The following is an 11294-nucleotide window of genomic DNA, read 5'->3' on the forward strand; positions in this document are numbered from 1 at the left end:
TGACTTGTACAGATTAAAAGATTAGTTAATTATTTATAATAAATATATGTTGATTTTCTAAAATACCTCTTTAATAATTTGCATTAGAAGCTGCACTAATAGAAACCCCTTTAACAAATGCAATTAATAGGAATAATTTGGAGAACAAATTATAAATTTAAAAGATAAAGTGAATCAAAACAAAGCCCCCTAGCTTCCATACTTAGGACCACAGGAGTATGTAAAATTACATCCTTGACACATAGTCAGGTCTTGACAACCTAAGGCGAGGTCTTAACAAAAGCTGATATTCAGATTCACTAATAAACTATACCAAAACTTGCTGTGATATTTTAATGGTTGTCTGAGAACCATCTCTTACATTTTTAAATTAAAAAAAAAACAAGAAGACTAATATTCATCAGACAAATTAAGTTCAAAGAGGTAGTTGCTTGTAACCTTCCAAGAGTTTTGGAACATCATCCATGCGTAGCTGCAATGTGATAAAAAGGAGACAATGAAACCAAGTTTCCGAATTTCAAAAAGAAAAAGATGTAAAGGGAAAACGAAAGATCAAGTAAAAGAAGAAATGGCCATAACCTGAAAAGCATACCTGAGAAGCATCTTTGATATGATAAAATTGATAAGTCGTATGCCCATCTAGCCCAGGTTGTAGATCAGATCCACTGCTTTCTCTATTTGAGTTACAAGCATAAGCAACATCAGGAAAAGATACAATTATAAAAACCTCCGTCCATCAAGTTAAAAGGAAAAGCAAAACATCCATGAACTGGATTAATAGAATTTTTAATAAGTGAAAGTATTTTATTTCAAACTTTATTGCACGAGAAACAGTCGTATGTTTAAGGACATCAAAATGATTTACTGATGTAAATTAAGTTCACTAGAAATAGAAGTCTATTCAAGCCCTGCATTTTCTTTTATATGAAAAATAAAAATAAATGAGAAGGCAATATTGAAATCCTAGAATACAAGATAACCAGAAGAATGTGTTAGACTCATTCCAATTTCCTAGATCAGGAGAATTTCATATTTAAAAATAATTACGAGTTACTGAGAAGTTTAATTAGTGACCATCAAGGGGATGCCAATAAAATTAGGAACAATTTTTTAATAAAATGACAAACTCCCGATGCAATTAAAATAAAGAATAACATATTCCCATGGCTTAGGGAGCGTTTGACCCCTAGTAAACTTTGACAATCACATTTACCATTCCTTTTCATTGTCAAATAAGGTATCCTTTTAGGTCAGATATAAAACAAGCATCTTCACAAATCCAATGCCTCGCTGGAGGCGGAGGCATAGATATCTCTTAACAAAATTAACACTATTTACCACATTGCAACTTCAAGTTGGTTGAGCCTATTATATCATGCACTACAGCCTCCTTTAATTAAAAGCAGTATATCTTGGCTATGGCTGCCAACCTACACAGTTTATGTCCATAAACAGCCAACAACTTCACCAAAATGGCATCAAATCTAAGCCATATAGATGGTCAATTATCAATTGATACAGACAGTTATACCACAAGATGACATAGCTTCTGCTTTTATTCTGTGGACAGCTACTACAACCCTCTACATAGATATCTTACGTTTCACTGTCTGAAAAGACCAACTGAGTGAACAGAAACGGCCTATAATCAATAATCCAAGAATTTCAGTAAATGTTACACAACAGCCTTCACGAAGTATATCGAGTTGCAAAATCAAACAAGGAGGATGGTGAAAATAAAGTAAACAATAATAGTGAAACACGCATGCAAAGTTAAAAGATGTCAAGAACTGAGCTTGTTGACGAAAAACAGTTCATCAAGCTTTCAATTTTGAAACAAATATTACACCTGTATGACAGATGTCAACATTAAAGAAACAGAGGACAGCAAAGGGTACAAGACTAATTCTTACAGATGGTGTCGGTAAATCAGACGTTGATAATCTCGAAGCAAAGGTCCAAGCTCTGTAAGTTTAACTGAATTTGGTACAGACTTCTTCCAGCGGTCACGTAGTGCTTCAACTGCCTATTATTAGCAAGAAAAACAGTCTCAATCAGAATGAATACCACAACACAGCATATTTGTGAAAAAATGTATCCCACCTGTAAATTGCTAGAAACTTGTTCTCCAGCTAAACTTGATGCCAATTCAAGCAGTTCTTTATCTTCCAGCTCATCCACAATAGGAAGCCTAGAACTGGACATTGAAACTGTTATCTCCAATCGTTTTTGCAATTCTGAGACAAGAGATTTCTCTGCTTGACTTTTCTGACAAAAGTAACAGTATTGAACTAGTAAAGCCACAACGATAAACCCATGATAACAAAAGGGGATAAATGTTAGGATGTGTTCAGACTTTTGCCCATACATGCACGAATTTCTGAATTCCAAAACAACTACCAAGAATCTTCACCACCTTAGTGCAGTTGATTTATACCTTCAGTGAAGATTGAAAATCATCATTTGCTGAGGCAGAATCCTTACTTTCAGGAACATTATTGAGTGGAGATGCAGCTAATCTCTTAGTAATGGGATCCTCTGAGGAACAGGCAAAAAAGTGTTAGAGGAGAATTGGCAGAGAACAAGATCCCTTTGCATGAAATCATATCATTACAGCTAAGAAAAATTTCGGACCCCAGACCAAATTCAAACCTCCTTATTTTTAATAGTTAAATAAATCTTGAAAGGCTCTTTTACTAATTTCAATATGCTCAAGAGGTTGAACAAAGAAATAAGTTAATCAAACATCTGCTCTTTCAGACATATCAAAGAAAAACTGAAGTAAAATGGAAATTTAACTATGAATAAAGATATTGTTGACCAAAACAACCTACAAATATAGATACTTTGAAACCAGAAATAACGATATTTACCTTGTGGAACCAACCACCATATATCACCATATGTTGATTTTCCATCAAAACCACCAAACAACATGTACCGTGAACCAATAACTGTCATAGAATGATATGCTCGAGCAGGCGGGGGTTCATTGCCTGTAGGTAAGCGCTTCCATTGTGCTGAAACTGCATGCAACAGATAGATAAAATAAATTGAGATGATATACCGGGTTACAGTTCCATTGCTGCTTAAATCAATTCAGAAGAACCTCAATTGTGTGTTTATGTTACGATGTTATCATAATGAAGGCAGCTGTATATAATTTCAGTCAAATATCATGCATCAGAAGAACAGTCTCGACACATTTGCCTCATCAGAACAAGTAAAACAGAATTGAACATCAGCAGTATGTTACATTTTTCAAAGTCATTTTGCTACATTGGCTCAATTGCTTCTTTGAAAGAATGATAAATAATCCCAAATCAAAATAGATACTACTTTCAAGGAACCTACAAACAAAATGTTTCATGAAGTATCATCAAGAGGCCAATGGCAATATGGCATAACATCCATAACTAGCCAATGGTTGGTGATTCATGGTGTTATAATCTTAGGATATTCTGGCCAGATAAACATGAAATTCATTCACTTCTCCTGACATCTCTATAGTAGTGTTACAAGAGTTAGAAGGACAACATAAAATTTCCTTAAAATTAATAACACAAATTATCCAAAAAAGGTATGAATCCTAGACCCCTATGAGATGAAAGGACAGACATTTGCTGTTAATGTTAACGGTCATTAACAGACACAAGCTTCTAAAGGGGGCAACATTGCAGCGATTTTAAACTTTCGAGACAAAGCTTCCAAGTGCGCAATGCTCCTGAACTAAAACTCCAAGGGCAAAGTTGCACCTTAACCCCAGCTACAAATAAGCAAAAGACTCCCCATGCAGCTGACCTAGGTCATATAAATCATTAGCAATCTCCCCAACTAAATGTTTTTTATGAGAAACACATAAATCAGGTTTAAGTTGAACTAAGTTACTTGAGCAAAACCATTCTAATAATTCTAAACTCATTAATTATGATCAATACATCTTCCTTTTTATTTATTTTTTCCTTTTACAAAAGAAGATATCTTATTGAAGATAACGGAATAACAAATATGAGGGAAGATAAGGTATCATCCAAATTTATTTAAAAAAAAAAAAACAATGAGAGAAGAAAAGGGGGACAGAAACAAGCAGACTCAATTATGGAGCAAAGCTCTCAATCTATCTGCATATCCCAAATATAACTCCATTTTAGTTTTTAAAAAATTAGAAACTCCCTTATAAAATAACCATATGCAGGTTACAGAGAACCAGTGAATATAAAGAAAGACAGTAAGTTCTCACCTCTGTCTAAAATAATGCAATCGTTATAATAGATATCATATCGACTCAACCAACCACCAGTACCATGCCCTCCAAACATCAAGAGCTGCAAACCCCCGCCAACAAATGAATAAGATTTCAAAGTTAAACTGCTAATAGCACTAAATCTTCAGCAAAAACAACAATTTTCTTTTTTTCTTTTTCTTTTTTTTTTTTTTTGGGACGGGGAAACCACTACCAGACATTTTGAAGAAGGCAACAACAAGAGCTATGAATCAATGCAAGGGAGCAATTTTTTTCAATTTAAATTTAGACTAAATACTGATATTCAAAATTGCAGCTAATATAGATAACATGCCAATAAATAAAATAGTGTAAGACGCATAATTGGGCATACTTGACAACTGGATGATGGTAAAATAATTCGAAAAGACAAAGAAATAAAAATGAGACCCAAAAAAAAAAAAACAGAAAAGAGAAGCCAAACCCATGGGAAATCTTGTAAGAGCATATAATAATCAACACACCAGCACCACAATAAGCAACATCATGCCTCAGGCATGAAACAACATCCCATATTTCTTGAATCACATAACAATCCCTGACCACAGTCAACTTGCTCGTTGGTCAATGGAGGCACTGCATTAGCAAAGCTCCTTTGCATTATGAATACCTTTTTCTCTGTTCCACTTCATGAAAGAATTGGAACAGCTTAAAATTCCAAATTCACAAGTCAAAGCAATTCACAGACTAAGCAAAACTAATAAGGAGGATTGTGGAGATTGTGTTTACATTATATCTTCCAGGTGTTACTGTATGACCACAACGGGGAGAAGGTGCTTGACCTGGAAGCTTTAATTGAGTCCACCCAGGTGCTTCAATCTCTTCCTTCCACAACACATACAAACAATCAGTATGTACTTTAGTTGATTAAAATAGCCGCCAGAGCAAAATATTGTGAACAGAATCATAATTATTATTCATTGCACATTGAGGTAGAAATGCAAAAAGAAAAGTCTGTAATTGAGGCAACATTATAGAAGACCTTGCTGTTTTGTCATACTGTAGTCAAATCATATTTCAGTGGCCAGAATATGGAGGAGTGCGCAAACTATCCACTCTCTCCAATCTACGTCCCCTCCCCTCCCAAAACAACCATAGGTTTTGTCCAGTTCACTTGTCTTTGAAGAGGAAAGGAGAAAGCAGCTAATATCATGTATTGATGTAGACTTGAAAAACTGGATATGCATCTAAAGAAATAGAAGAGTGACACAACAGATTTAAAAACAAAAAAAATCTAAAAGCAGAGATTATCACTCATCACAAAGCAGAGGCAAAAGGTATCTCATATTGAAACTTGCAAGCAATAGCTAAATAAACAGCAGCATGCATAACACGTATTAAAAAAGTGAACGTGGGTTACAAACCTTCTTCAATAAGGCCCTTCAATGCCCACAAATCGCCCATAATTGGTCCACCTCCACCTATCATGGTTGATAAAAACCACTATGATCAGGCAATAACATTGAAGATATCCCATATGAAGTAACGATACAACATCAACAGCTAAATATGTTGAACTTATTCAAATCAAATGACCTATAATGCCAGGAATCTTGTTTGAGAGTTGTCAAGAAAGGGGTGAATTGTATAATATCTGTCAAGAGAGAACCAAGGACGAGAGTCTTTGACAATACTAGGACATGCTATTTTGATATTAAAGATTGCTAACAGCAAAATAAATTCAGAAAGAGTAAGCAGAAGAAACATCCGAGTAATGTGGAACAAAATAAGGAAAAAATGACATGATAAAGTACACTAGACAAATAGACCAGACTGATAGTTAGGTAAAGATTAGGTATTGATAGCTTGGGTAGAAAAAATCATTCAATGAACTCAGTTTCTATATGAAAAGAACCTACGCCACTTCACCTCTGCCACCATAAACAAGCAGTCTTTTTTCAACCATTGTGGCAGTATGTCCACATCTAGGGGGTGGCAATGTTCCGATAACTGAGAGCTCTGTCCATTCAAGTGATACTAGCATAGAAATAAGATCACGTTAGATATCTTTGATCATATAATAGGCAAAATTACTATTCAAGAGATAAATTTAAGAAGTTTCAGGAAAATACTTGTGTCCAAGACATATACATCTGACAACCACTTTTTCCCATCCCATCCACCATACCTGTTTCACATTGAATCAGCCCTAAGCCATTATATTGATTAAGCCTACATAAGAACGCATAGAGTCAATTCAAATAAGATAAGTCTCACATGACAATTTTTCTGTTTCCAACTGATGAGGCCGCAGCAAAATCTCGTGGTGAAGGTAAGTCACCAAAACTAGTTAGTTCAGACCATTGCCATATGTCTGGAACAGCATCAGTTATTCCAAGCGTCGATTGACATCCAAGGAAAAAGAAAACAGGACAGTGTTAATGTTTCATAAGTCATGTTCTTAGAGCACCATAAGTAATCAGAAAACAAATGTTCAAACATTATACAAAAATTCCATACCAGTATCCAAGACCCAAAAGTCCCCCAACCTGTGAATTGAGTGGCTATGAGAAGCCGATTTTATGGAAATATAAAGCAAAATAACAACAGTATGTAGATACGCCAAACAAACATATGGACTGCACAAACCTTTTGCCCCCAGACCGTCCGCCAAAGATGAACATGTGACAATCAATAGAAACTGCTACATGGAATGCCCGAGGACTAGGGCCCACTTGACCATCCATCCCACCTCCCGTGCACTCTGGTTGAAACCATTGCTGGGCCTCTGAAAAATTAAATGAGTAAAATTGTTGGTGAAGCTATTTAAATGCCACAATGTTGATCCATAACATGGATTTATCATTTGAACCCTTCCCGCCCACTTGTGTTTTACTGCCCTTCATGATGACTTTTTGTACATATTTTTCCACCTTCTCTACAACTTATTGTACTAAATAGTTTAAGGCAAAAGGTCACCAATTGGCTTCTATTCTACCACCTTGAGATGCAAGGCACTAAACCAGTTTGTTTATGTGAAGAAAATCAGAGAAATCTGTAAATGAAAGAAAAACTCTGCAAAAACGCAAGATCTTCAACACTAACCACCCCACGAGAAAACGATGAAGCAATACAAATTAATAACAAAAAGTAAAATAGCAAAATACTAAAATCATCATTATCAGAGTTATCATCACTTTAATCTACAAATGTTTGCATAGCACTTAAACCCAATAAAATAGAAGATCAAGGAGAGGGGGGGGGATGACAATTCTCTTCCATAATTCCATTAGTTAACATAAGTTCCCTTTTTCATATTGATGTGTAGCAACGCTTAGGTGGTTTGGTTCCTTGTTTGTCATTCTTGCACCAGCTTCTTTTCCTTTTCCTCCCTTGTACGGGACGGGAAAAAACATGCATGGAGAGGCACTCAAATCAGGACCCTTCACTCAAACAGAGGCACATGACTATTACCTAGTTGGTAAGGATATGTACCTCATCTGGTGTTTCAAAGGGAGAAGCCAAACAACATGTCCTAATCCACTGGAAAAAATAACAATAAATAAATTTTGAAACAAGGCAAAATAAATCTTTATGAATGTATCAAACAACCTATGGTGTTTACTTCAATGCTCTGCTTCATTTTCGTATAGATGTATGCTTTTTGGTAGCAGTTCATCTGCAGAACCAAGAAGGTGGCGCTGACACACTAGCAGGGCATTATTCTTCCCACTAAAACAGCTTTAAAAACTCCTAAATTTGGTGCTCAGATGAAAATCATCAAAAAAAAATTGACAGCTAATCCGTAAATCATTATAATGTTTGCCTTCAATCAGAGCATGGCTCAAACGATGACATAGCCAACTGTTGCTAAACATGCTTTCTATTTTACTAATAAGACGATACGAGCAGGTACCAGATGTGACAGAGGTCAACAAATTTCCCATCATCATTCGCCCAGCGTGACTGTGTTTATGTCAACTATGCGGAACTCCGATCAGATATTAAAAGTTTGAGGGCATGGAGATCATAGAGCATTTGAAAGATCAAACTTTTCAGCCAAATTACATGCCGAAGTAATTTATGCTGCCAATTCAGCATACTCAATAATTGTGAAACCCATCGATTCGAGGGGGAAACCACCAAAATTTTAAATGCCTCATGCAATGTTTAAACCATTTGACTCGATGCAAACTGCAAAGTTCGCAAATTCTTGGCGCAATAGACAAAGAAAGAAAGGAAGAATAAACAGAATGCAAGGGAGGATAAAACAGAATACCAGCATCATAGACAACAATGTCACTGAGAAACTTCTTATCCACTAGGCCGCCGAACACGACGACCTTCGATTTGCCGATATTGACGGCGGAATGACCACTGAGAACGATGAAAACTGAGTTCAAGTTCAGACTTAAAAAAAAAAAAAAAAAAAAAAAAAACAAAAACACACACACACGGAGAGAAGACGAATTAAAAACAAACATTGTAACCTGCGAGGCTGGGGTGGATTTCCAGCAAAATCGGAAGATGTAGCTCGAACCCAGTAGTGCATCTTCCCAGGTAGCTCGATTCCCTCCCTCTTCATCACACCTTCTAAGCGCAGGAAGTGCCAGGTAATATTTGCTTTGCCTCCCGAATTTTTATTTTTATATTTTCACTTTAGCTCCCAGAGACGTGTCTGCATTGACAAAAACATTATAATTACCCTTCGTTTGGTACAAAACATAAAAATTATGTGTAGGGATCGGAATTAGGAATAAGAAAATCTAGTAAAAGAATATTCAGTATAAAAGATTACTTATTATATAGAATTGGATAAATACATATACGTGGGATTGGATTTTGAAGAATACCTTGGTACTCCCCAATCATATTTCTACAGAGATGTTTAATCCCATGTAATAAGCAATGACTTATGATAAATACTTTTTTAATAATTTTTTTAATTACAATCATAATCTTTATGCCTTATTTTTAATATTTCGTATCAAACGAGATTTTAGAGTTTTGTGGGATTGGAAATTTGAATATAATATATAATTTGACATTAATCCAACAAAATAAAAAATTTTGAATTAGCTGTTTAAAACTTGGTAAGTTATGATTGAAAAAGTTGGCAAAAAAAATTATGATTGGAAAAATATATATATATATATATATATATCTTTTCCTTTTTAATTTTTTGGGTTAACGCGTTTTATCAAATCTAAGGTAGAAAAAAACTGGACCAAGAACACTCGTTATAAGTGAAAGGTGCATGCCCGACAGAAACAAAAAGACTAACTGAATGGAAAAGAGCTTGGGGCCTTACGAGTTGGGGTTTGTGACCATTTAATTGGGCCTTACCAACAAGTAATGAAAGAAATCTATTAAATGTCAAATTGTGTCTAACCTGTATACCTCAAAAAATAGAAAAAGGACAAATTGAATCCATTAATTCTTCTGCTCTAAAAGTTGCTTGGGTTAAAAAATCAATCTATTTACATTAAAAAATTATATGCTCTGCATGGTTAAATTATTCTTAATCTCTTTTTTCCTTTTATTTTTAAATATGATGTTCATAGGTCTATTAGCCATCACAACTAATTCAAATCAGAATTCTGATAGGCAATTATGTCAACACCTTCTTAAAATTGTTCTCATCAGTGTAAATGGTGTAAATATAAAATTTTCAATTTAATGATTATTAAATAAAAATTTATTTTAAAAAATCATCTTTATTTAGACTCTGTATACATGAAAATAATATTTTGCTAACAAATAAAAAATAAAAAAATTTAATCTAGACCATCCAAAATTAAATTCCAACAATAATGTGCAATATAATAGTGATAAGCCACTTAACGCTGAATCATGCTTCGATTTTTTTTATAGCCATATATATTACAAATCTTGTACATATTTGTTTGGTGAGTGAGGAAGTTACATATTTGTTATCAATCAAGGAAAATGCATGAACATATCATGAGGCAAATACATATATATCTGCACCAACCAATCTAATATGTATGCATATATGCATGTGAATACAGATTCTCTACGGTGCAGCACTAGCATATGCTCTATATTGTAGTAGAATGTGCCTTGTTGTGGCCCTAGCTATCTATCACCACCACACACACACACAAAAAAAGTCATGTGACCCTTCTCTCTCCCCCCAATTATAATATCCAAGGTTAGGTTTTTGCCAGCATCTTCTTCCTCCCATTTGACAACTGAGATTCTCTTCTGATTATACATACCTCTATGTATAGGGAAGTTTAGATCAACATCTTATATACACACATATATACAACTTTCGATCTTTAATCTAAGAGCTAATTGACTAATTTTAGCAGAGTAAGAAAATTAGTTAAATTAGTTATTTATAATAAATATGTATTGTTTTTTCGTAAATATTCTTACTAATTAAGTATATTGACTAGAATTATTATTATTACGAGGACTATCTTTAAAAAAAATAAATAAATATAAGAGACAAAGTAGATTTGGATCTTATATTTAGAATCAAAATAAAAATCAAACGAGTTCTTATATTAAGAACTGGAGCTAGTATATCCACATTTATCATCTAAACTCATTTCGAGTGATCGATCCATTTCAAGAGGCGATAAGATAATGTGATAAAGATGCAAGGCCAGAATAATGGTGATGGCTTGTTAGTTGGTGATTATATGAGGGGGATGTCAATTATCGGCAAAGCATCATCATGATTGATTGGAATTGGAAGGGGTGTGTGTGTGTGTGAAATGAAAATGATGATGATGATGATTATTGCCACGCATGCTAGCAGGGCTTCCTCTACCATCCACCATTGTGTGTCCCCTTCAATTTAATTATTCCTACGTGTCCTTTTATTAATGATATTAATTTAACTAATTAAACTCATCGATCTTGTCTTAATTGTCAAGATTAGATCGATCATATTTCATTATATATACTTATCTGGTTTTATTTATAGAATAGAGAGAAATTTTTTGTTTTTATTATAAATCTCATCATTAATTTGTTATGTGCATAAGGAAGTGAGGTAAGATTTTTTGTTATATTTATAAGTGACATCATCAAATTT

General features: G+C 34.3%; 1 protein-coding gene across 4 annotated transcripts; it reads right to left on the reverse strand.

Annotated features, from left to right (window-relative positions):
• Window positions 1-170: 170 nt before the first annotated feature.
• LOC114726005 (protein GLUTELIN PRECURSOR ACCUMULATION 3) lies at window positions 171-8833 on the reverse strand. Of its 4 annotated transcripts, none has more exons than XM_028912565.1 (16): window positions 8713-8833; window positions 8502-8599; window positions 6872-7010; window positions 6743-6771; window positions 6500-6596; window positions 6355-6410; window positions 6152-6259; window positions 5647-5703; window positions 5012-5103; window positions 4241-4325; window positions 2874-3026; window positions 2438-2538; window positions 2104-2265; window positions 1914-2026; window positions 593-677; window positions 171-472 (listed from the first exon to the last, which is right to left on the reverse strand). In XM_028912565.1, exons 1-16 carry the CDS (start codon window positions 8805-8807, stop codon window positions 416-418), a joined length of 1527 nt encoding a protein of 508 aa, XP_028768398.1. In that variant the 5' UTR covers window positions 8808-8833; the 3' UTR covers window positions 171-415. The 4 variants fall into 4 exon arrangements, with proteins under 4 accessions (XP_028768398.1, XP_028768396.1, XP_028768397.1 ...); XM_028912563.1 differs by having other exon boundaries at window positions 2104-2268; window positions 8713-8831; XM_028912564.1 differs by having other exon boundaries at window positions 593-674; window positions 2104-2268; window positions 8713-8830.
• Window positions 8834-11294: the final 2461 nt, after the last annotated feature.

The sequence above is a fragment of the Neltuma alba genome, unplaced genomic scaffold (assembly GCF_004799145.2).
Source record: "Neltuma alba isolate B1F8T4 unplaced genomic scaffold, ASM479914v2 tig00012322_pilon, whole genome shotgun sequence".
Taxonomy (NCBI): Eukaryota; Viridiplantae; Streptophyta; class Magnoliopsida; order Fabales; family Fabaceae; genus Neltuma; species Neltuma alba.